At 38.8% G+C, this 26,687-nt stretch overlaps 1 protein-coding gene across 4 annotated transcripts in view; it reads right to left on the reverse strand.

Moving 5' to 3' along the window:
- The window catches only part of LOC140193983 (rho-associated protein kinase 2-like), a 264,425-nt gene that overhangs the window by 16,872 nt on the left and 220,866 nt on the right, over positions 1 to 26,687 (reverse strand). For 2 of the 4 annotated variants that reach the window (XM_072251236.1, XM_072251235.1), the window contains exons 19-27: positions 26,438 to 26,622; positions 24,679 to 24,748; positions 23,924 to 24,027; positions 22,793 to 22,979; positions 20,729 to 20,822; positions 18,728 to 18,822; positions 3,882 to 4,073; positions 2,600 to 2,768; positions 2,126 to 2,329 (exon numbers count right to left, since the gene is read on the reverse strand). In XM_072251236.1, the coding sequence (XP_072107337.1) occupies positions 2,126 to 2,329; positions 2,600 to 2,768; positions 3,882 to 4,073; positions 18,728 to 18,822; positions 20,729 to 20,822; positions 22,793 to 22,979; positions 23,924 to 24,027; positions 24,679 to 24,748; positions 26,438 to 26,622 (1,300 nt within the window). The remainder of the gene's footprint in view (positions 1 to 2,125; positions 2,330 to 2,599; positions 2,769 to 3,881; positions 4,074 to 18,727; positions 18,823 to 20,728; positions 20,823 to 22,792; positions 22,980 to 23,923; positions 24,028 to 24,678; positions 24,749 to 26,437; positions 26,623 to 26,687) is intronic. The other 2 variants (XM_072251238.1, XM_072251237.1) reach the window with 1 other exon arrangement.

Below are 26,687 nucleotides of genomic sequence, written 5' to 3' on the forward strand. Positions count from 1 at the left end.
ATCCTCAAAGGCAGGATTCATGAGCATTCGGAGAGACAAGCTGATTAGGGATAGTCAGCATGGCTTTGTCAAGGGTAGGTCGTTCCTTACAGCCTTGATTGAATTCTTTGAGGATGTAACAAAACACTCTGATGAAGATAGAGCAGTGGAAGTAGTGTATATGGATTTCAGTAAGGCATTTGATAAGGTTCCCCAAGCAAGGCTCAATCAGAAAGTAAGGAGGTATGGGAGCCAAGGAGACCTTGCTTTATGGATCCAGAATTGGCTTGCCCTCTGAAGGCAAAGGGTGGTTGTAGATGTTCCATGTTTTGCAAGGAGGTCAATGACCGGTGATGTTCCGCAGGGATCTGTTCAGGGACCTCTCATCTTTGTGATTTTTATAAATGACTTGGATGAAGTAGTAAAAGGGTGGGTTAGTAAGTTTGGGGGTGTTGTGGATAGTCTGGAGGGTTGTCAAAGGTTACAGTGGGACAGTGATAGGATGCAAAACTGGGCTGAGAAGTGGCAGATGGAGTTCAACCCAGAGTGTGAGGTGGTTCATATTGGAAGGTCAAATTTGAAGGTAGAATATAATATTAATGGTAAGACTTTTGGCAGTGTGGAGGATCATGGAGATCTTGGAGTCCGTATCTATAGGACACTCAAAGCAATTGTGCAGGTTGGCAGTGTTGTTAAGAAGGTGTATGGTGTGTTGGCATTCATCAACTATGGGATTGAGCTCAGGAGCCGTGAGGTAATGTTGCAGTTATACAAGACCTTGGTCAGACCCTACTTGGAGTACTGTGTTCAATTCTGGTCACCTCACTGCAGGAAGGATATGGATACTATTGAAAGAGTGAAGAGGAGTTTTACAAGGATGTTGCATGGATTGGAGAGCATGCCTTATGAGAATAGGTTTAGTGAACTCAGCCTTATCTCCTTGGAGCAATGGAGGATGAGAGGTGACTTGATAGAGGTGTATAAGATGATGAGAGGCATTGGTCATGTGGATAGCCAGAGGCTTTTTTCCCCAGGGCTGAAATGGCTAACACGAGGTGGCATAGTTTTAAGGTGCTTGGAAGTAGGTACAGAGGGGATGTCAGGGCTAAGTTTTTCACACAGAGTGGTGGGTGCGTGGAATGCACTGCTTCTGACAGTGGCGGAGGTGGAGACAATAGGGTCTTTTAAGAGACTCTCGGACAGGTACATGGAGCTCAGAAAAATAGAAGGCTATGCAGTAGGGAAATTCTAGGCAGTTTCCATAGTAGGTTTCATGGTCGGCACAACATTGTGGGCCGAAGGGCCTGTAATGTGTTGCAGATGTCTATGAAAACTACCCCCCACCCCACCTCACCAGTCTAACTTATATATACTCTATTGATATAGTATCAAGAGGATGTACCCACACTCCTGGAGCTGTAAGCTTCAGCAATTTCAACAATAAGTTCTTATATTCCAAATATCTATAAGCCACCATTTACTTTGAATTTGGAATACAATCTTGAAAATATTTGCCAATGTGAAAAAAGCAATGGAGCAATTTTTGCCAGGCTTAAACTAAATAAATTGAAAGGAAAAGCGCAGAATTATTTCCAATCACAACTTGAAACCTATGCAGGTTCTTCAGCCTTACGGTGATTTAGAATAATATTCTTATGGACTTAATTAAGTGACCCAAAAAACCCAAAACCTGCTAATAGATAAAATTTGACATCCAAACTCAAATTGAAATTTATGTAAATAGCACAGCTCTTAAAATAAAAATCAGCTTTGAACTAGAATTTGCACATTAAGCCAGAACAAAAAGCCATATGATCAACACTGGAGGTTAGGCCAATCAGCTAAGCCAACAATTTGGAAGTTAATAAGGTTATATTTTAGCACTTTCACTAGCATTTTTAGCTAAATATATTCATAGAAATTTAGTTTCTACAGGTAGATCAATTCCAGTTAAGCAAGATAGATTTTTTAAAGATAAAATGGAATTTTTGCAGTGCATTTTAATGATCAATTTTCTTCTGTATCCTCATTTGTGCATCTCCTTCAAACAACATTCTTTGTTGTTATAAAGAACGCCAGGCATACTCTAATATCTGAGTTTTAATAAACACAAGCAGAAAGAGCTTTATCACATGCAGTACATCACCTGCAGAATCAGGTTCAAGCTCAGTTTCAGAATCAGGGTCAGACTGTACGTGTACAATAGGCTCTGTATCGTCGTCTGAGTCAGACTCAGAATCAAAACCATGAAGGTGAGAATAAGAGGGCTTAGTGTCAATGGTGACGGAAGTGGAAGAACGCTTGTAGCTAAAAGACATGGACTCCGTGGTGTGGGATTGAGTGATTCGAACTGAGAAAACCAAGGTGACAAGACAAGTAGAAAAGTGAAGATGTTTACTTTCCATTGTTTTAATTAGTGCAACAAGGATAAAACATCAATTAAATTGAACAAAAGTAGTCACGAAGTAAAAGAATGAAATAAGTTAACTATATACAATATTTTGTCTTGCAAAACATATTTTTAGATGGGTGGATGAAACTAATTTTTTTAAACTGTAATATAATAATTTTAGAATTCTATACTTCTATATTTTTTAATTAGGGAGTAAGATATACATACCAGGAAATCCATCATCTGCTTCTGCATCACCAGGACCACTGCCAATACTAGTAGTATCTAGGCCCACATGTATTAGCTGCAGCTGTGAACGAAGCTGTTCAATATCACTGTCTTTGCTGTCTAATGCCATCTGCAGTTCAATACGCACCTGACTTTCTTCTGCAATTTGCTGTGGGAAGATTAAGGTTATATCAGTGAATTATAGTCATTTATATAAAATAACCCTTAAAAAAACAGAACTCTAGTGCAAATAATCAAACCCACACCTCATCTGTATTGCTTTTGTTTCCATATGAGCTTTTACTTCAATTTTTTACTTTATTAAAAGCTGCTCTGTTTGATTTTGCTATTATTCTTTTTAAACATTAGATGTTTTCTACATTCTAGTACCCAATCTCCAAATGTCCTTTCTCGTGACTTCAGTACTTTATCATTACTTTCATATGAACCATAAACAATTTCTTCACAATTGCTTCCCACTACTTTCCCCTAGCAGAGCTTATAGGATTGCTCAACTGACCATTAACTCTACTAAAAAACATCAATTCCACCCATTGTTTACGGCTGCACCCTTTGCTGAATCAACTAATTCTCTTTTCTCAAACCTCACCGATACATGCCACCTTCAAGTCACTTTATTTTTTTAATATTTTAAAATTCATTCGGTAGACCAGTCCAGGGATCTCATCACATATTCTTCATGGGAAACGTATCTCAGATGTCAGAAGAAACAACATACACCTGAAGATTCTTCATCTGACCTGTTTAATAATGCCTATTTCTTCTTCAGAAAGTGACAGGCTCCTATATTGTAACAAGATATCCACACCAAAATTCTGCCTTTTATCAACACACCTACATGTCTTCAAATAACAGCAGCTGAAAAACTTCATCTTTAAGTAAACTTTAATTTGTACATATTTTGCTTCAGTTAGCATCTGCTTCTCAAAGCTTTTATATTATGTGTAAAATATGCTTCAAAGTTTCTTCCCAAGCTATTACTTTACAAGGTAATTGTCTGCACATCAGAATATAAAATTTTACTGCGCTGTCCTCGGCCACTTATCTGCTGTTGAGAACATTTGCAGAATTAATCCCCCGAAAATGCGAGGCATGTGTGCAGGAACATCGTTACAAACCATTGTAATGGAACAAAGAGCAGAAGAAATTGAAGCACTGCTACATAATAAAATTGACAGAGTCTGTACATATCACAATTGGGATCTTAACGAATAAAAATTTCTATCTTTGCCTGCAGAGCAAATTTCATGCATCATCTTACCGCTTGCATTTCATTGAGCTCTTTCTGGTATTTGATCATCATTTGTGTTAATTTTTCCCGCTCTGACCTTAGCTCCAATTGCAGTTTTCGATTTTCTTTTTCTTTTTTACGAACATCAGTGTCATTTCCACGCTTCCCATGGTCCCTCTTCATATCCTTGCGATTCATAATTTCGGCTAATTTATTGACAGCCTGAAAGATAAAACTATTTTCTTGAGAATTTGCATTTGAGAATGTAATTCCTTCAGCAAAGAACAATTTGCCCAGTAACTCCCAAAGTATGTCTGTAAAAAAAATCTTTCACTTAGAGTCAGTTACTGAATAAATTTGTACATATTTCATCAACAATGTAATAATATGCAACATTCAGCTTTACAAAACTGAGCACGTTTGACTCTGGTATTCTTTCAGACTAGAAGATATAGGAGTAAAATTAGGCTATTTGGCCCATCAAGTCTGCTCTGCGAATCATGGCTGATTTATTTCCCCTCTCAATCCAATTTCTCCTGTCTTCTCTATGTAACCTTTGGCACGCTTACTAATTTAAGATCTATCAACCTCTGCTTTAAATAAACCCAATAGCTTGACCTCCACAGCCAAACCTGGCAATGAATTCCAGATTCACCACCCTCTTGCTAAAGAAATTCCTTCTCATTTCTGTTGTAAAGGGACTTCCTTCTATTCTGAGGCTGTGCCCTCTGCTTGTAGGCTCTCCCACTACTGGAAACATCCCTTCCACGAGGCTTTTCAGTATTAAGTTTAAGTTTCAATAGGATCCCTTCACCCACCCTCATTCTTGTAAACGACTGAGTACAGGCCCAGAGCCATCAAATACTCCTCATACATTAACACTTACATTCTTGTAAACTTCCTCTGGACTCTCACCAATGCCAGTGCATCTTTTATTTGATATGTGGCCCAAAACTGCTTACAAAACTCCAAATGTGGTCTCACAAATGCCTTATAAAACTTGCTTCAGGAAAGCTTCAATTATACCAGTGCCCAAGAAGAACATGGTAATCTGCCTCAATGACTATCATCCAGTAACACTTACATCCACTGTGATGTGACAGGTTAGTGATGAAACTTATCAACTCCTGTCTGAGAAGTGACTTAGATCTGCTTCAATTTGTCTATCAGCACAACAGATGCCATTTCATTAGGTCTTCATTCAACCCTGGAACATCTGGACAGCAAAATGCATATCAGATGCATACATCAGGATGCTCTTGACTACAGCTCGACATTCAATACCATCATCCCCCCAAAACTAATTAATAAGTTGCAAGACCTTCGCCTCAATACCTCTTTGTGCAATTGGACGGTTGATTTCCTCACTTGCAGACCCCAGTCTGGATTGGCAATAATATCTCCACAATCTCCATCAGCACAGGTGCACTATAAGGTTGTGCGCATACACCCCCCACCACCACTCTACTCACTTTATACTTAAGACTGTGAGGTTAAACACAGTTCTAATGGCATATCTAAGTATACTGATATACACTATGTCATTGGTTAAATCAAAGGTGGTGACAAATCAGCATATAGGAGGGAGATTGAACAGCATACAGGAGAAGCTTAGTGATGCCAGAATAACCTCTCTCTCAATGTCAGTAAGACCAAGGAGCTGATTATTGACTTCAGGAGGAGGAAACTGGGAGGTCCATGAGCCAGTTCTCTTTGGGGGAAATCAAAGGTGGAGAGGGTCAACAACTTTAATTCCTTGATGTGATCATTTCAGAGGATCTGTCTTGGGCGCAGATACACAAAAATCACAACAGTGACTCTACTTCCTTAGAAGTTTGTGAAGATTTGACATGTTATCTAAAGATCTGACAAATTTCTATAGATGTGTGGCAGAAAGTATATTTATTGGTTGTTTTACAGCTTGAAGTGGAAACACCAATGCCTTTCAAAAGAAAATCCTCCAAAAAGTGGTGGATATGGCCTAGCCCATCATGGGTAAAGCCCTCCCCACCACTGAGCACACCACTGAGTGCTGTTGCAGGAAAACAACATCCATTATCAAGGACCCCCACCGCCCAGACCATGCTCTCTTCTCAAAGCTGAATCAGGAAGGTAGTATAGGAGCCTCAGGACCCACAGCACCAGGTTCAGAAACAATTACCCTTCAGTCATCAGGCCCTTGAACCAGTGGATATGACTTTACTAACCCCATCACTGAGCCATTCCCACAACTTATGGACTCACTTTTGAAAGATTCTTTGTCTCAAGCGCTTGACATTATTTATTTATAAAGTTTTTCTCATCTCAAGCTGGTATAACCTGAGGTGCAGGCGGAGCCAAGCATGCAAATTTCTCAATCGCAAGGAACTTTCAGAGTATTTTAGTAGTGTTTAGTATTGTGGTTTTCTGAAGGTTTACATAGATATGTACAGGAGTACAGGGCGCAGGAGTACATTCAGCCAGAGGCTCATTCCACCGAGATGCAACACTGAGCGTCATAGGAAGTCATTCCTGCCTATGGCCATCAAACTTTACAACTCCTCCCATGGAGGGTCAGACATCCTGAGCCAATAGGCTGGTCCTGGACTTATTTCATAATTTACTGGCATAATTTACATATTACTATTTAACTATTTATGGTTCTATTACTATTTATTATTTATGGAGCAGCTGTAACAAAAACCAATTTCCCCCAGGATTAATAAAGTATGACTACGACTATATTGTTGTGTAGCCCTAAGTGTTTAATGCTATTGTGTAATGCGCTTGGAATGGTAACAGTTGTAGATACTACTAATGGGACAATGTATACCCTGCTTATGTTCTAAAGTCTTTCAATTTCCTCTTTTAATTCAGCATATTTCTGGTTCTTCACTTGTTAACTTCTGTAAGTTATGTGCTTGGAATGGCTATATCTATTTAGTAAGTTGTTCTTGCTTGTTATCCTGTATTAATATATCTGGATGGTTATTATGGATTGTTTGATCTATAATAACGGATCAGTCATAAAAACAATTGTGGGATTCTGACTCTAAAACTGGATCTCGCTTGTATTTATACTGTAGTAAGGTATGATTTCTTCTAGAAATTTGTATTCTAAAGCAAGATTTTGAAAAATGATGTTTGCCACTTAATTGTGCCTGTGTAAGTAATCAGATCGAGCTAAACTGATACAGATTCTGAAATGTGTTGGATTGTTTTTGTTTTTTGTTCTTGGCACTTTCTACATTTATCATCTTGAATTTGTTGGTCTTTTAATATGTATTTATGATAATTTTGTGTTAACCACATAGTCCTGTATTGCCACAAGGAACCCTCCTGTTTCTGGGAAGAGGTCATCAGCTCTGAGCCAGGCGATACACGCTTCCTTGTTAAGATCAAATCTGCTCAGACTGTGGGGATGCCTTCCATGGAGGGTCATGATCTTTCATTGTCAACTTTTTCTTCAATAGTGATAATGTCTTCTATTTCTGGGTTGTGCTCTCATTTAAGTTTAGTGGTGTATACTTTCATCAGAGTTGCATATGCTCGCATAGAGCACTGAATCCTGCTTTCATTGATGAAAGTATATCCTTAGAAGTTTTATCTAACTGTTGTGTAGATTTTTAATGTAAGATTATCCCTCTTCCCCCTTCTGTCCTAGGTAGCTTTAATTTAAGCGCATTCAAGTATACATAATGTTTTCTGAAATTTGTCATTTCAGTTCTTATTTCTCTTTGTAAATTTTCCAAACTGGTTTTGGACCAAGATATTATGCCAAAGAATACATAAAAATAGGTTTGTCCCTTCTGTTGCGTGCGGTCTTTCATTCATTTTACTATGTTTCTTGGATTTGCTCTGTCTGCTCACAAGAAAACGAATCTCAAGGCTGTATATGGTGACATATAAGTATTCTGATAATACATTTACTTTCAGCATTACATTCTTGCTTTTATATTCTAGCACTCTCGAAATGAATGCTTGCAGAATTTATCCAGTAAAAAGACAGGCAAAGGAATACGGAAACACAAGGGGAGGTTGATGTGCCTGGATAGAATAGATGTATCTGTTACTAGTCCTGATGAAGAGTCTCAGCCTGAAGCATTGGCTTAACTCTTTTCCATAGATGCTGCCTGGCCTGCTGAGTTCCTCCAACATTTTATGTGTGTTGCTTGGCTTTCCAGCATCTGTAGATTTTCTCTAGTTTGACCATGGAGGGAGAATCCAGTTTGCAGGATAAGTGCAATGACATTGTCAGTAAGTATATTTTAGAAGACCCTGCTGTAGATAATTTTATAAATAATGATGTTAATAGCTCTAGTGGGGATAGGACATCTAGTTCTCAACTTGCTTTTATATTCCAGTGCCTGTGAAATGAATGCTACCGATTCAACCTGCAAGTTAACCTTTCCAGGGAATCCTTCTATCAAAGTGCATGATTATACACTTCGCTATACTGTATTCCATCTGCCACTTCTTTGTCCATTCTTCTAATCTGTGTCCAAAGCCTTTTACAGATCATAAGACATAGGAGCAGAAGTAGGCCATTCAGTCCATCGAGTATGCTCCACCATTCAATCATGGGTTGATCCAATTGTTCCAGTCATCTCCACTCCCCTGCCTTCTCCCCACACACTTTGATGTCTGGATAACCAAGAACCTATCTATTGCTGCCTTAATGACTTAGCCTCCACAGCTGCTCGTGGCAACAAATTCCACAGATTTACCACCCTTTAACTAAAATAATTTCTCCACATCTGTCCCCAGCGGCCTCAATGACTACAGACCGGTGGCATTGACCTCCCACATCATGAAGACCCTGGACAGACTTGTTCTGGAGCTGCTCCGGCCAATGGTCAGGCCACACTTAGATCCCCTCCAGTTTGCCTACCAGCCCCGACTAGGAGTTGAGGATGCCATCGTCTACCTGCTGAACCGTGTCTACGCCCACCTGGACAAGCCAGCGAGCACTGTGAGGGTCATGGTTTTTGACTTCTCCAGTGCATTCAACACCATCCGCCTTGCTCTGCTGGGGGAGAAGCCGACAGCGATGCAGGTGGATGCTCCCCTGGTATCATGGATTCTTGATTACCTGACTGGCAGACCACAGTACGTGTGCTTGCAACACTGTGTCCGACATAGTGATCAGCAGCACTGGGGCTCCACAGGGGACAGTCTTGTCTCCCTTTCTCTTCACCATTTACACCTCGGACCAACTACTGCACAGAGTCTTGTCATCTTCAGAAGTTTTTGGATGACTCTGCCATAGTTGGATGCATCAGCAAGGGAGATGAGGTTGAGTACAGGGCTACTGTAGAAAACTTTTTCACATGGTGTGAGCAGAATTATCTGCAGCTTAATATGAAAAAGACTAAGAAGCTGGTGGTAGACCTGAGGAGAGCTAAGGTACCGGTGACCTCTGTTTCCATCCAGGGGGTCAGTGTGGACAGGGTGGAGGATTACAAATACCTGGGGATACGAATTGACAATAAACTGGACTGGTCAAAGAACACTGAGGCTGTCTACAAGAAGGGTCAGAGCCGTCTCTATTTCCTGAGGAGACTGAGGTCCTTTAACATCTGCCGGACAATGCTGAGGATGTTCTACGCGTCTGTGGTGGCCAGTGCTATCATGTTTGCTGTTGTGTGCTGGGGCAGCAGGCTGAGGGTAGCAGACACCAACAGAATCAACAAACTTATTCGTAAGGCCAGTGATGTTGTGGGGATGAAACTGGACTCTCTCACGGTGGTGTCTGAAAAGAGGATGCTGTCTAAGTTGCACGCCATCTTGGATACTGTCTCCCATCCACTACATAATGTTCTGGGTAGGCACAGGAGTACATTCAGCCAGAGACTCATTCCTCCAAGATGCAGCACAGAGCGTCATAGGAAGTCATTCCTGCCTGTGGCCATCAAACTTCACAGCTCCTCCCTTGGAGGGTCAGACACCTTGTGCCGATAGGCTGGTCCTGAACTTATTTCATAATTTACTGGCATAAGTTTACATATTACTATTTAACTACTTATGGTTCTATTACTATTTATTATTTATGGTGCAACTGTAACAAAAACCAATTTCCCCCCGGGATCAATAAAGTATAACTATGACTATAACTAAATGGACGTCCTTCAATCCTGAAGTCATGCCCTCTTGTCCTAGACAGTCCCCTACCAAGAGAAATAACTTTGCCATATCTAATCTGTTCAGGTCTTTTAACATTTGGAATGTTTCTATGAGATCCCCCCTCATTCTCCTGAACTCCAGGGAATACAGCCTAAGTGCTGCCAGACATTCCTCATATGGTAACCCTTTCATTCCTAGAATCATTCTCATGAATCTTCTCTGAACCCTCTCCTATCAGTATATCTTTTCTAAAATAAGGAGCCCAAAATTGCACACAATACTCCAAGTATGGTCTCACGAGTGCCTTATAGAGCCTCAAAATCATATCCCTGCTCTTATATTCTATACTTTTAGAAATGAATACCAACATTGCATTTGCCTTCTTCACCACTGACTCAAACTGGAGGTTAACTTTTAGGGTATCCTGCACAAGGACTCCCAAGTCCCTTTGCATCTCTGCATTTTGAATTCTCTCCCCATCTAAATAATAGTCTCCATTTATTTCTTCCACCAAAGTGCATAACCATATACTTTCCAACATTGTAAGACTCCCTGCTTCTCAGCATTACCTGCCCACTCACTGCTTGTATCATCTACAGACTTGACCACAAAGCCATGAATTCCATCATCCAGATTATTGACACATAATATGAAAAGCAGCAGACCAACAGACTCCTGTGAAACACTACCAATCACCAGCAGCCAAAGACTCCTTTTCTTCATACAATTTGCCTTCTGCCAGTCAGCCAATCTTCTGTGCATGCTGGTACCTTTCCATGGGTTTTTATCTTGTTTAGCAGCTGCATATGTGACACCTTGTCAGAGGTCTTCCAAAATTCAATATCCATTAATTCTTCTCTGTCTATTCTGCCTGTTATTTCCTTAAAGGATTCCAACAAATTTGTCAGGCATGATTTCCCCTCAGCCTACTTTATCATGTGTCTCCATTCCTTCTTAAAGTGTGGACTGACATTGCAATTTCCAATCCTCCAGAAACATTCCAAACTCTTTAAATATCATTACTAATGCTTCCACAATCTTTTCAGCTGCATCTTTCAGAACCATGGAGTGAAGTCATTCTGGTCCAGGTGACTTCTACACCTTCAGACCTTTCAGCTTCCAATGGTACTGCTTAGTAATAGCGACCATACTGATTCTTCCCCCCCTGACACTCTTGAATTTCTGACATGTGACATGAAATACTCATTCAGTTCACCTAGCATTTCTTTGTTCCACATTACTACTCCTCCTCCAGTATCATTTTCCAGTGGTCCAAAGTCCACTTTCACTCTTCATATACCTGAAAAAAAAACTTTTGGTATCCTCTTCTATATTATCAGCTAGCTTACCTTTTCATCTTTTCACTCTTTAATGCAGTTTTAGTTGCCTTCTGTTGGTTTTGAAAAGCTCCCAAGTCCTCTAGCTTCCCACTAATTTTGCAACATTGTACAGGCTGTCTTTTGCTTACATGCTGTCTCTGACTTCCCTCGTCAGCCATCGTCGCCTCATCCTCCTTTAGAATGCCGCTTCTTGCTTGTTATGAACTGATCCTGCATCTTCTGAGCTACTCCCAGAAACTCCAGCCAGTGCTGCTCTACCATCATTCCTGCTAGTGTCCTTTGAATCAACTTTGGCCAGCTTCCCTTATGCCTCTATAGCTCTGTTTACTCCATTATAATGCCAATACATCTGATTTTTGCCTCTCCTCTCAAATTGCAGGGTGAGTTGTATGATATTTATTTATTGAGATGTAGCATGCAAAAGGCCTTTCAGGCCGCACTGCCATGCTACTCCCTGAATTAAATCACAGCTAAGTCACAGGACAATTTACAATGACCAATTAAACTACTAACTGGTATGTCTTTGGAATGTGGGAGGAAACTGGAGCACCTAGAAGAAACCCATGCGGTCATGGAAAGAATGTACAAAATCTTAACAGGCAGCGGCAGGAATTGAAACCTGGGTCACTGGTACTGTAAAGCGCTGTGCTAACCACTACGCTACCATGCACCTCAATTATTAGGATCACCACCTCCTAAGGGTTCCTTTATTTTAAGCTCCCCAAGTCAATCCTAGTACATTACACAACATCTAATCCAGAATTGTCACTTTTCCACCAGTGGGCTTCACCACAAGTTGCTCTAAAACGTATTCTATAAATGCTTTCTCTTGGAATCAAGCACCAATCTGGTTTTCCCAATTTACCTGCATATCAACAATCCCATGACCATTGTAACATTGCCCTTTTGACATGTCATTTTTATCCCCTGCTGTAACTTGTATCCCACATCCTGACTACTGTTTGGAAGCCTGGATATCACTCCCATCAGGGTCTCTCTACCCTTGCAGTTTTTCAAATCTACCCACAAAGATTCTACAACTTCTGATCCTATATCACTTCTAAGGCTTTGATTTCATTTTATTTTTAACCAACAAAGCCACTATAAGATATCTGCTTCCCTGCCTGTCCTTTCAATACAACGTGTATCCTTGAATGTTAAGATTTGAGCTGTGATCTTCGTTCAGCCTTGACTCTGAGTACGTCATATCTGCCAATTTCTAACAATTTCAACTACAAGATCATATACCTTGTTTCATATACTTGTGTATTCAAATATAACACTTTCAGTCCTGTATTTAGCATCCTTTAAAAGTGGAATGTCCATATGAGGCAGTGCTGCAACCAGTCAGGATGCTCTCCACTACACATGTGCAAAAACTTCTAGAGTCTTTGGCGATACACTGGATCTCCTCAAACTCCTAAAGTAGTAATAACAGCCGACAAGCATTCTTTGTGAGAGCATCAATGTGCTGGGATTTTATTTTACAACTCTTGTAATATAGCTCAATAGAATCTGACATTCATTTATTCACCCAGGTAACTGCACACAGGGATAGGCAAGGCAAGAAATCATTTGTAGACTGAAACCTTGAAGAAATTAAATCAAATCCTTAGAAACAACTTCCACTGATCAGGAGATGCTTTCAACTATATAGGCGTGGAGAAGGGTTCCAAGATCAGGATATTTAATAAATCAGGGCAAAGTGAGGAAAGCAAAGGCACAGCGCAGCAAAGAGGAAACTAACAAGTGTAACAAGCTGAGGCAGAAAATATAAACAAAAATTATGTCGTATGAACAAATCCACTTAGTAAAAACTATATATAATCATAAATAACAGGCAAAATACTCTGGGGGTAATTGTCTACACACCCAAAGTGTGATCTCTTGAGAGGGTACAGCATAACTGGGGAAATATCAAGAATACATTTGAATGAAACTGCAATTGTAAAGGGAGATTTCAATCCACATATTAATAGGATGAACCAAACTGGCAAAGATATCATACAAGAAAAATCTGTGGAATGCATCCAGGATCACTTCTTAGAACATCACGTTGTAGAATCTAGCTGGGAACAGGCTATTTTAGATTTAGTCATGGGTAATTAGGAAGGATTAGCAAAAGTCTTGTGATTAAGAATCCCCTAAGAAATGGTAATTAAAATACAACAGAGTTCCAGATATAGATTAAGAGTGAACATCCAAAATTACTGATTTCAATTTTAATAATTAGATTATGAAGACACGTAGTCCTCTTTTATTGTCATTTAGTAATGCATGCATTAAGAAATTATACAATATTTCCTCCAGTGTGATATCACAAAACACAGGACAGACCAAGACTGAAAAAACTGACAAAACCACATAATTATAACATATAGTTACAATGGTGCAACAATACCATAACTTGATGAAGAAGTCCATGAGCACAGTAAAAGCTCAAAGTCTCTCAAATTACATTATTATATTATTACGTTGGTAGTCTACCCTTACTTTCTTGTGTTCACCTAATAAAAACTGCATTGCCTTTCAGTTTTCAGAGTGCTCTATCTATTGAGTCGGTCCAACACAGAAGCAGCATTCAGGAAAGAAAACAAATTAGGCATCTCTTTCTCCCCAATATGTAATCTTATTTGCAGAACATTAGGCTGTCTATCTTAGAGAGATTATTGGAAATTTTTTTCACCCAGAGAGTGGTTGTGATCTAGGACACAATGCCCAGAAGGTGAAGACAACAGGTACTCTCACAAAGCCTGGGAAGGATCTAAAAGAGCATTTCAATCATAAGGGCACAGGAGGTCTCACACTCAGATCAACATCGGTAGCAATTTGAAGGTCAGCACAGGCACGGTGGGCTAAAGTCTTTCTGTGCTATGCGATTCTGGCTCCCAGCCCATTGACTGACAACAATTCCTACCACTTTGTTCAGTAAACTTGTAATCATGCGTTCACATTCATTTCAATTACAACAATCAAGTGACAATTTCTCGTCTCAATGTGCAGATTCACCAAGTGGTAGGAATACCTGCGTAAGTAATAGAAAGAAGAAAATGCGACTCTCCAAGAGGCGCTCATGGCGTGAGGTTCAATTTGGCTTCGCTTCATTCCCTTTACTTCTTCTACCTGTAACCACCCTTATTTACTTTATCTATACCTACACTAAAGGGTTTATACTACAGATATATCTTTGAATTTCGATTTTAACTTACTGAAAACGCTGACCAGAGGACGAGAAATTAAAAATGGGAAAGACTCAACGGGAATGGGAAAAAAGATGGCGATCCTAAAGCATCGAAGCAAATTCCATTAATTTTTGAAACAATGTCGAAACTTCTAGAGGATAAACTTAACCAAAGATTTGCTGTGTTTGAAGAAGTTTGAAGACAATTCAAGGTGATGTTAAATCATTTAGACGCGAAATCGATCAACAACAGATTAGAATTTCAGAAATGGATGAAGCCGGTCCGAAGAGAGACTGATAGATTGAAACTCTGGAAAAAAATCTAGCTTCGGCATCTCAGCAGTTGGAACATTATAAATCAAAGATCATCGATCTTGAAAATCGATCTCGGCGACAGAATCTGCGAATAATTGGGCTTCCCGAAGATGTTGAGATGGGCGATCCTACTAAATACTTCTCTAAATTTTTAATAGATGTGTTTGGTCCAGAAGTTTTGGAGGCTCCCCCATTGCTTGATCATATGCATCGTACTTTACACCCCAAACCTTTCAAAGATTTTAAACTGAGACCTATTATTATTCGGTTCCACTATGTTCACATTAAGGATCAAGTGATATGAGCTGCTCGGTAGAAAGGTATGATCGAATTTCAAAGTTTCAGATTTTGCATCATTGAAGATTTCAGCCCGGAAGTTTAGAGGGAACGGATGGCTTTTAAACTGCAGATGTCAGAATTTTATTGTAAGGGCCTCAAATTAGCGTTGCTGTACCCAGCGCGTCTGAGAATTGTTCTGGCTGATAACTCTCGTCGTGTCCACAAGAATGGTACCGGAAGATTGGAGGGAGGCGAATATTGTCCCCTTGTTCAAAAAAGGTAGTAGGGATAGTCCGGGTAATTATAGACCAGTGAGCCTTACGTCTGTGGTGGGAAAGCTGTTGGAAAAGATTCTTAGAGATAGGATCTATGAGCATTTAGAGAATCATGGTTTGATCAGGGACAGTCAGCATGGCTTTGTGAAGGGCAGATCGTGTCTAACAAGCCTAATAGAGTTCTTTGAGGTGACCGGGCATATAGATGAGGGTAGTGCAGTGGACGTGATCTATATGGATTTTAGTAAGGCATTTGACAAGGTTCCACATGGTAGGTTTATTCAGAAAGTCAGAAGGCATGGGAGCCAGGGAAGTTTGGCCAGGTGGATTCAGAATTGGCTTGCCTGCAGAAGGCAGAGGGTCGTAGTGGAGGGAGTACGTTCAGACAGAAGGATTGTGACAAGTCATGTCCCACAAGGATCTGTTCTGGTACCTCTATTTTTTGTGATTTTTATTAACGACCTGGATGTGGGGGTAGAAGGCTGGGTTGGCAAGTTTGCAGATGACACAAAGGTTGGTGGTGTTGTAGATAGTGTAGAGCATTGTCGAAGATTGCAGAGGGACATTGATAGGATGCAGAAGTGGGCTGAGAAGTGGTAGATGGAGTTCAACCCGGAGAAGCGTGAGGTGGTACACTTTGGAAGGACAAACTCCAAGGCAGAGTACAAAGTAAATGGCAGGGTACTTGGTAGTGTGGAGGAGCAGAGGAATCTCGGGGTACATGTCCACAGATCCCTGAAAGTTGCCTCACAGGTGGATAGGGTAGTTAAGAAAGCTTATGGGGTGTTAGCTTTCAGAAGTCGAGGGATAGAGTTTAAGAGTCGCAGGGTAATGATGCAGCTCTATAAAACTCTGGTTAGGCCACACTTGGAGTACTGTGTCCAGTTCTGGTTGCCTCACTATAGGAAGGACGTGGAAGCATTGGAAAGGGTACAGAGGAGATTTACCAGGATGCTGCCTGCTTTAGACAGTATGCATTATGATCAGAGATTAAGGGAGCTAGGGCTTTACTCTTTGGAGAGAAGGAGGATGAGAGGAGACATGATAGAGGTGTACAAGATAATAAGAGGAATAGAAAGAGTGGATAGCCAGCACCTCTTCCCCAGGGCATCACTGCTCAATACAAGAGGACATGGCTTTAAGGTAAGGGGTGGGAAGTTCAAGGGGGATATTAGAGGAAGGTTTTTTACTCAGAGAGTGGTTGGTTCATGAAATGCACTGCCTGAGTCAGTGGTGGAGGCAACTGCACTAGTGAAATTTAAGAGACTACTAGACATGTTTTTGGAGGAATTTAAGGTGGGGGGGTTATATGGGAGGCAGGGTTTGAGGGTCGGCACAACATTGTGGGCCGAAGGGCCTCTACTGTGCTGTACTATTCTATGTTCTAAGTTCATAAAAATACTAACAATAGTGGTACAAAGAGATTGGAATTACATTATTGGTAATAAACATATACAAGAGAAACTATAGATAGCACAAGTGTAATAGACTTCCAAACTCTTAATATAATTAATCATTAAAAGAAATAAAAAGAAAAGGATATCACAAAGAAAAATCCCAAAAAACAAAAAAAAACTTTAAAAATAAAGCTAAATTACTGAACCCCAAAACAAAAAACAAACAGAACAAAACAGGGCTGAACCAATATATTAGATCAAATAATATATTATTCGATCTAATATATTGCCCCATCTAAACCCTTGGAACTTAATCAGGTGCTAATCAATATTAGGGAAGTTAAAGTCACCTATGATAACAACCCTGTTATTTTTGCACCTTTCCAAAATCCGCCTCCTAATCTGCTCCTCTGTATCTCTGCTGCTACTAGGCGGCCTATAGAATACCCCCAATAGAGTAACTGCTCCCTTCCTGTTCCTGACTTCCACCCATACTGACTCAAAAGAGGATCCAGATACATTACCCACCCTTTCTGTAGCTGTAATAGTATCCCTGACCAGTAATGCCACCCCTCCTCCCCTTTTTCCGCCCTCTCTATCCCTTTTAAAGCACTGAAGTCCAGGAATATTGAAATCCAGGAACTTGAGAACTAATAAAAAGATTTTTAAAAAAGTAAGAAGAAAATGCAAGTGTAGAACTACCAGTAATCATCGCTGAACCAGCTGCCACTGTTGCTTGAAAAATGGGTAGAATTAATCGAGTAAACTAGAAGTTGGAACATTGTTTGATTGTCAGAATCAGAATTATCACCACCAGCATGTGTTGTGAAATTTGTTAACTTAGCAGCAGCAATACATAATATAGAAGAAAAAAAACAATAAAATAATAATAAATAAATCAATTACAATATACGTATATTGAATAGATTAAAACAGTGCAAAAAACAGAAATAATATATATATTAAAAAAGTGAGGTAGTGTCCAAGGTTTCAATGTCCATTTAGGAATCGGATGGCAGAGGGGAAGAAGCTGTTCCTGAATCGCTGAGTGTGTGCCTTCAGGCTTCTGTACCTCCTACCTGATGGTAACAATGAGAAGAGGACAAGCCCTGGGTGCTGGATGTCCTTAGTAATGGACGCTGCCTTTCTGAGACACCTCTCCTTGAAGATATCCTGGGTACTTTATTTAGAGATACAGCACAGAACAAGCCCTTCCAGCCCAATGAGCTGCACCACTCAGAGATCCACCTATTTTCACCCTAGCCTAATCACAGGGCAATTTACAATGATCTATTAACCTACCAGCTGGAGCATCTGGAGGAGGCCAATGCGCACACGGGAAGAACACACAATCTTTGTTACGAAGGACACCAGAACTGAACTCCTAGTTCTAACACCCCAAGCTGTAATAGCGTCACGCTAACGGCTACACTACTGTAGGCCTTTAATTTCTAGTCCAACACATGAGAGTTCTCGTCAAATAGCTTACTAAAGTCCATGTAGACATCTCCTGCCTTGTCTCAACCAATATGCTTAGTTACCTGCATAAAGAAAAAAAACTAATGATGTTGTGCAAAAGTTACTGAACCAAAATTACTTAACAGGTAAATGAGAAGAGTTTTCATGCACATTCTGAAGGAAGATTCAAAAGCACTGTGCAGAGTAGATTAAGAAGGGAAAAGATGGTGTACATTGGTACAGCTACTTAATTGATAGCGCCATTGACTGAAGATAGATACAACACTATTCATTTTTGATGGTGGTCATAATAAAAAATAAAACCTAAAGAAATGTAGCACAGCGGACCTCGTGGACCTGTTCACTGCAACATGAAAGTCAATTCAACAAAATTTAAAATTGAATTGATAGACACAAAAATTGATTTCCATTTTAATATGATACTTGAAGGAATTTAAACATACTTTTTGAATGTGCTACAATTGTGCCACATCACTTATCAATTAAGATTTGATTTCTTTATGCTTACCTGTGTTTTGAGTGTCCTCTCATTTAGCAATTGTTTGTCATACTGAACTTTAATATTCATTAGATTTGCATCTTCTTCTTTTAGTTTGTTAACCTCTGAAACCAAATGCAAAAACACTTTAGATTTTAGCATCAGAGAACAAATTACTATCATGATTGTCATTGATCTGGTCCAAACTCTCTATCTCCTTAGATGTTACTCACCTTGAATACATTCAACATCTTCTACTTTTACTCCTGATCTCAACAAGCCAGTACTTTACAAATTTATACAAAATACCAAGCTAAACCTACAAAATGATGCTAATGCAGATCAACCACCAATAATATTGCATTATTGGTTGAAAATGATGTTGAGGAGGTGCTACATATATTTTAAAAAAATAATCTACAACAATGTTATGTGATATATCCATCAAAACCTGAGAAATGAAACACTCTGTCTTTGAAATTCTAAGATTCTTAAACTGCCCCTCTTATGAAGATTTTATAAACAGCTGAACTACAGTTATTAACAGTGCTGCAATTTAAAGTTTATAATGTTTTAACCTTCAACGTTACTTTTCTTTTTGCATTTCAGGTCACAACTGGAGAAACCAATAAAAAGGATTCATCCTCTGGAGCCGAATCAGCATTCGAGATCACAGTTGATCTTCTACCTTAAACACCATTCTTTTACCCCATTCCTGCAATTTTCAATTCCACTAAATTAATGAAACATCTTGATTGATCTTTGTTTTGATTGTAATCCATAACTGAACCTCCAATCCTCCACAGGTACAGATTTTCAAAAATTTATAATCTTAGAGTGAGAAAAATCTAATTTCACCTCACCCCTAAATGGACTACCCCCTTATCATGATTGCATTTTCCAGTGCTCCCTGAAATATTGCCAATGGATCAATGAATCAAATGGATCAAAGAAATGGATCAAATGGATGCAGAGTTGTGAACACAGATCAGCACATCATAAAAATCAGCCTCCTTTCTCTGGGCTCTGTCTACACTTCTTGGTGCTTCCAATAAGCAACCAACAAAATCAAAGACAGCAAAATGCTCAATGACAACTTCTACACCACTGCTATAAGACTATTTAACAGGCCTCTTCTCCGATGAGATAACTTTTGACTTCAAAATCTACGTTCTCATGGCTTGCACCTTACTGGCTGCCTGTACTGCACTTCCCTGTAACTGGGTCATTATATTCTGCATTGTTTTAATCTTGCTCTACTTCAATATACTGAAGTGATGAACTACTGAATGACATGCAAAACCATGATTTTCACTGTACCTTGGTACTTACGCCTATAATAAAAAAAAGCTATTTACCAGTTTTGGTTTCTTGCAAATTAAGTGATGCACCTCGAACAGTGATGAACACCCTCAATAACCCACAGAAATTTCAACCTAAGGAACTGGTTATTGGTTTGTTACTATCACAGTACCAAGATACAGTGAAAAGCTCTGTATCTTGACAAAATATTAATGCTTAATCACTTCAATGTTATTTTATATCCTCTGGACACTGAACACTTCACAATCAGCAAATTTTTACATGAAAAGTTATATAAAATTTTAAATAACAAAAAGTACTATTTTATAGTCAGACAATACGACATTGCTCCAGGCCATTCAAATCTGTTCATGGTGCATACTTAGCTAGTTTATTCAGGCCATATCCCTTAAAGCTCCACCCTCCATGTACCTATCCAAGTGCTTCTTAAATTATTGTTCCTGCCTCAACCACTTCCTCTAGCAGCTCATTCCAATTATAGGTTACTAGCTTATTCACCATTATTGCCATGCCATAAAATTTACTTCATGCACATTACACAAGGACAATAAAAGACCTTTATCCTGCACGACCGAGTTGTATTTAATGATGTCGTTGCTCCGTTTTTCTCTTTTCTTCAATTGTTAAATAAACAGCTCACAGAAAGCTAACTTTTGTAAATAAAGAAATAATAAATATGTCTTATTTTGAAATGTTGTTTGCACTCACGGTCCTGAAGCTCCTTCACTTTGTTGTTAAGTTCTTCCTTTTCACTTGCAAGATTTGCTACATCAGCTGTCAGTGTTCTATTGGTCTCCTCCAGCTTAAAAGTAAATTAGAGTACTTAATTCAAACAATTTCTAAAATAAACAAATGCTACACTCTTAAATGCATTTTTCCTTGCCAGTTGTGTAATAATCTTCTTGCACATATTCCAAGTTGCCAGTTTTACAGTAGTCATTCCTGATCAAGTTAAACCAACCTAATTTTACTTCATCAGTAGGAAGATCGGCAATCTTGTCAAATAAAAACAAATCTGAAGCACTCTGCTTTAAAATTAATTTCACTGAATAAAATGTTCTATCCCAAACTAAAAGTATATTCTAATGAACAGGAATATCACTATGTACAAAGAAGCCATAAGGCCCATGAATTAGTTACCAGCTCCACTGAAGAACATTTTTCCTGCACTTCATTTTAATCCAAGTGTTTATTCAACTGTCTTTTGGAGGTTGCTTTTGAGTCAGCAGGAATCGCCCTTTAGGGCCCAGTCCAAATCCTAACAACTCATGTAATTAAAAGAATACTTTCTGTTTGTTTTGTTAATCAGCCTAAATCCTTCAGAAAATTGAATCATTTTCTTTTTTCTTCGTAGTGTGGAGGAGCAGAGGGATCTGGGGGTACATGTCCACAGATCCCCGAAAGTTGCCTCACAGGTAGATAGGGTAGTTAAGAAAGCCTAGAAAGCTTATGGAATGTTAGCTTTCATAAGTCGAGGGATAGAGTTTAAGAGTCGCAGGGTAATGATGCAGCTCTATAAAACTCTGGTTAGGCTACACTTGGAGTACTGTGTCCAGTTCTGGTCGCCTCACTATAGGAAGGATGTGGAAGCATTGGAAAGGGTACAGAGTAGATTTACCAGGATGCTGCCTGGTTTAGAGAGTATGCATTACGATCAGAGATTAAGGGAGCTAGGGCTTTACTCTCTGGAGAGAAGGAGGATGAGAGGAGACATAATAGAGGTATACAAGATATTAAGAAGAATAGATAGAGTAGACAGCCAGCGCCTCTTCCCCAGGGCACCACTGCTCAATACAAGAGGACATGGCTTTAAGGTAAGGGGTGGGAAGTTCAAGAGGAAGGTTTTTTACTCAGAGAGTGGTTGGTGCATGGAATGCACTGCCTGAGTCAATGGTAGAGGCAGATACACTAGTGAAATTTACAAGACTACTAGACATGTATATGGAGGAACTTAAGGTGGGGGGTTATATGGGAGGCAGGGTTTGAGGGTCGGCACAACATTGTGGGCCAAAGGGCCTATACTGTGCTGTACTATTCTATGTTCATCCAAAGTCTTCTTTATTAAAACAATTTTATCAAATTGTCTCTTAATCTTCCCAACTGCAAAGAGAGCTATGCCATCTTTTTCTGTTTTTTAAAAAAATGTAATTGTGTATCATCAAGAAACCCAGATTTGTAACTGATTCTGCAACATGGCTATATTTTGTGCATTGTATAGTGGTCATATTTTGAATCACTTTGTTCTTTATAATATTCAAGCTGTTGGTGGACTATGTGATTAATAACATTTATGAATCACAAAGACTTCAAAATGACATAGTGTAAAATGGAAAATTGGATCTGTATCAAGTCCTCAGTATATTCAATATTCTTACAATGTTCTTAAGTCTTCCTCAAGATCACAATCTTCTTTTCAAGCTTGCCATGGATCTCCATGTTGCTGGGAACTTCTGTTTTTTTTGTGTCCATGATCTTTCTCACACCGAACTTCTTTGTAACTCATTCTGATGCTAACCCTGAATTCCCCACTGAAATTTCTGTGTGCTTCACTGATGTCTTTCCCAGATTTCTAATCTCTTAGGTCCTCTACTAAACTCCTGTTCAAACTCTACTTTGGGCTCCAGTATACCCAATCCCACGTCATATCCCCACATTGCCATTTCCACTAATCGCTGAGGTGTTCTGGGCAAAAATAAAACATTTCAGTGCCACCATATATTATATTTTGTATTCAATTAATTCCATACAATAGCTTTAGATAAAGTGACTCACAGATGCAATTGTAGCATCCTTCTCCACCAGTTCCTGCTTGTGCCTTGCCATCATCTCTTTAATTTCAAGCTCCTTCATAATTTTTTCTTTTTCTAAATCAGAATATTGTTCCTCTGCAATTGAGCGTGCAAGCTGTTCAGAATCTGCTTTCGTTAGTGTGATCTCAAGCTGTGCTGCCAAAGAATCTCTGCCCAGAAGCAAACAAGAAACAACACAACAGCATAATTAGATTTGAAATTTAGGATTTGATTCATGAAAACCCATTCTGAAATGAAACTAATAAGTTATTTTAAGTCTAGCCAACCACTACTTACTTAGGTAAGCAATCTTTTTATAATTTTCACACAAAATTTCAGATGCAGTTCATAACAACATTTTATTTCCTAGTAATTTTTCTTCTAAGCATTTTTTTTTCAACTACATAGCAAATATTACCCAGAAATTTAAAGCTTTGATTTGAACTTTTCCTATTTGAGGTTGGTAAGTAATGTGCCAGATCTCACTGGAAATGATCACTGAATTTAGCGCTTTAATTGACTTCAAGTTGTATAATAAAGAACCATTTTGAGTTTTTTTTTAACAATTCCACTGTCAACTGCCAATACACTCTATGGGTGAACTCCACATAATAAGGTGATGGGTCGCTGGACATGAAGATTCCCCAGCATTTATACTGGGATCTCCTCAAATTCAATGGGGATCTGAAGGCTGTCAATATCAAGCAAAGTGAAGTTGTCTTCAAAATTTATTACACTTAATTTAAAAAAACTTTAATTTTTAATTATTTCCCCCTCAAAATTTGGATTTCCTAAAGTTACTACAAAGCCTTTATAAACCCCTCAGTTTTTATATCCAAGAAAGCAGAGGGGCTGGATTTTGCCTGCTGTCAAAGCTTTAACAACTGCTCAGAGACAGTGTGCCTTAGAAGCCCCCATACCCCTGGAGACTGGGATGCTTTATGGTCACAAGACAAGCCCTACACATCTGTTAAATATTTCTGCATGGTGAGGAAAGCCAGGATATTAAAATTCTACTTCTCCAAATGCAAGAATTAGAATTATATAATTTAGGTTGCATTTTAAGTAAAATATGCAAGATTTTTGCATTTGTTTAACTGAGTTAAATTCCCACCTCTCATCCTGCAGCTCCTGCATTTTTTGTTGTAAATCCTTACAAAGTTTGCTTTTCTCTTCACATTCTTCCTTCAGCTCCCTTACTTGGGTCTTGTACAAAGTCTGCAGAATTTAAAAACAGTAATAAAGGTTTAAAATAAACTTATAAAAAAAACTGTAGGGTTAGGGAGTCATACATCATGGAAACAAGCACTTCTACCGAACTTGTCCATGCTGACCAAGATGTCTCATCCAAGCTCGGCCCATTTGCCAGTTTTTGGCCAATAACCTTCTAAACCCTTCCCATTCAATGTACCTGTCCAATTGCTTTTTCAAAGTTGTTTAAACTGCCTCAGCCACTTCTTCTGGCTGCTCATTCCACATAGATAACATAATTTGTATTAAAAAATGTCGCGCTGGAAAGTACGCCGAGTATATTCACTTTATTTATACATATTTTATACACCTCTATAAGATCACCTCCCAGTCTCCTATGCTGTAAGTAATGAAGCTCTAAGATAAAGTCCTGGATCTATCAGTTGCCTAAAGCAATGGCTGAGCGTATCATCTCTTCTTCCTTTTGGCTTAAATCAATGCACCCATTCTTTTATGTAGTCAATTAGGACAATGGTTTTCTCAATTGCACCTATCCATTTATTCTAACTATTTTTAATGTTAGAAAATAAAAATTATTTAAAATTTCCATTGTAAAGATAAGTTGAATTTCATTACACCAAATTTTCTTCACTTTAAAGTTAAAAATGCAGTACATACTGAAAAATACTGCTCTGCCTCCAACTGGTCCTGAAGTTCTTTCATTTGACCGTCAGCATCCTGGCGCTCTCTGTAATTGTGGATATAATTAAAAGCAAAATTACAATTTGAAGAAGAACAGAAAAAGAAACATATACTTGAGATTTATGTTTCTGTTATCTTTTAAACTTTGGTTGGAACTTTCGAAGAAACTTGTAGCCCAAACCACAAATGGATAAATTTTCAGTGTTTTAAGGAGCACAAACCCAAACCAGCCTTTAATTACAACTTAACCACAGGTTCAATGGAAAGAAAGTAGTTCCAAAGGAAGCCAAACTGAAGAATTGCCTTACTTTAAAAACCCTTATTCCTGCCAGTAAACAATATCTAAATTCAATTTCAGTACAAGCACTGAGTATTTGAAGATAGGGCACATGAAAGCTGGCATCTCAATTAAAATTAGATCACCTAAACTCTTTTTGAAATGCACAGCATTCAAGTACAACCCCACAACTTGAAAGATTTTTAACTAGTTGTGACTGTGATCGGATGTGTGTTTACTGGAGGTTGGAAGGTCAGGAGAAATAAGAGTATTTTTCTTTGAAAAATGTTATCCACGACTACAGGAAGCCCATTGAAAACCTTCCTTTACCTGCTAGGTAATTTTAACTGCCCTTTTCTTTAAGCCAGACCAGATAGTCCTCAATCTGCAAATATAAAAGACACCTAAGCACCAAAAAACTTGAGGTAACAAGGAAATGACTGGCAGCATTTTTGTATATCAAGGTTAAAACTGTTTAAGCTTTACATCTGCAGAAGATAAACTAATATTCTTGGTCACCTGTTCAATCTTGCAAGCAGAGGCATGTTTATGACAGTTTTTAAAAAATGGACATATGGTTTTAAAACCTTACAAAAACTCTGATGCAGAAGTTTAAAAGTTACCAAACTAGTTGCAAGATAAAACACGTCACAATTATAACTTAAACACAAGAAGCTACCTCAAGTATTTCAGTACTATCTAAATTATGCTGGAGAATGCAGAGAGTAATGAACAACATTTAAAACATATAGGAAATATATCCAGGCCTGGGTGCCATCACCTTCTAAATATTTATAGGAAGTTTTTGGTATTTAATTGGTTCCAACTGACTGTTCGGGAAGACCTCACAGTGGATTAAAAAAAAAATAAAGTTAAGACAATACATCTCATTTGGACTTAAACAAGAGATAAATGGTTTAAAAGATTTTTTTTTAAAGAAAGAATTTCTTGCTTGATACTCAGTGGAAGCTTGCCAAAATTCCTAGGAAACATCTTGGAGATAAAACTCAACAGACAAATTCAAACACAGCCATACTTTCAACAAGTGTCTCTAAAATGAAGCAGCTGCCCACCTTGCAGTATATTTCTACTTTATCCACAGTATTTGTCTGAGTAGTAGCATATCTTTATCTTGTTTGTGTCAGCACTGATCTATGAAAGGAGCAGCAGACTAGCCCATCATTACTTACATTACTTCACTTTTCCAACCTTTGATACAAAAGTGACGATGTGGATCAGACAGTACAAGGACAGAATGCCAACTCAGTGTAATTGGATACAACTGGCAAGACCTCAGATAGTTTATCTGCATCTTGACTAGTTGCAACTTTAAGTCCAGACTTTGCCCAAATCAAATCAGCAAAGCGAGGTATTCCAAATCAGATACATTGTTAAATTCCTGAAGTTCGCTACTGCATGGATCTCAATGGAGAATAATGCAGAGAAAGAAAAACTTACTTTCGCAGTTCTCCTATCTGTTTTTCCAGACTCAGTTTAGTCTCCACCAAGTGATTTATCTCCTGCTTCAGCTGTTTCTCTGACATTTTCAAAGAATTTACTTGTTGTGTCTGCACCTTCAAGTCATTCTGAGTTAAACTACGTTTTTGAGTCTCCTGTTCTATCTTCAATGACAAGTTTTTGACCTGAAAATGAAACATGAAGAAACAACATTTAAGTTTTTCACTCCTCCCAAACTATGCATTGGCTA

This window comes from Mobula birostris, chromosome 2, assembly GCF_030028105.1.
Source record: "Mobula birostris isolate sMobBir1 chromosome 2, sMobBir1.hap1, whole genome shotgun sequence".
Classification (NCBI taxonomy): Eukaryota; Metazoa; Chordata; class Chondrichthyes; order Myliobatiformes; family Myliobatidae; genus Mobula; species Mobula birostris.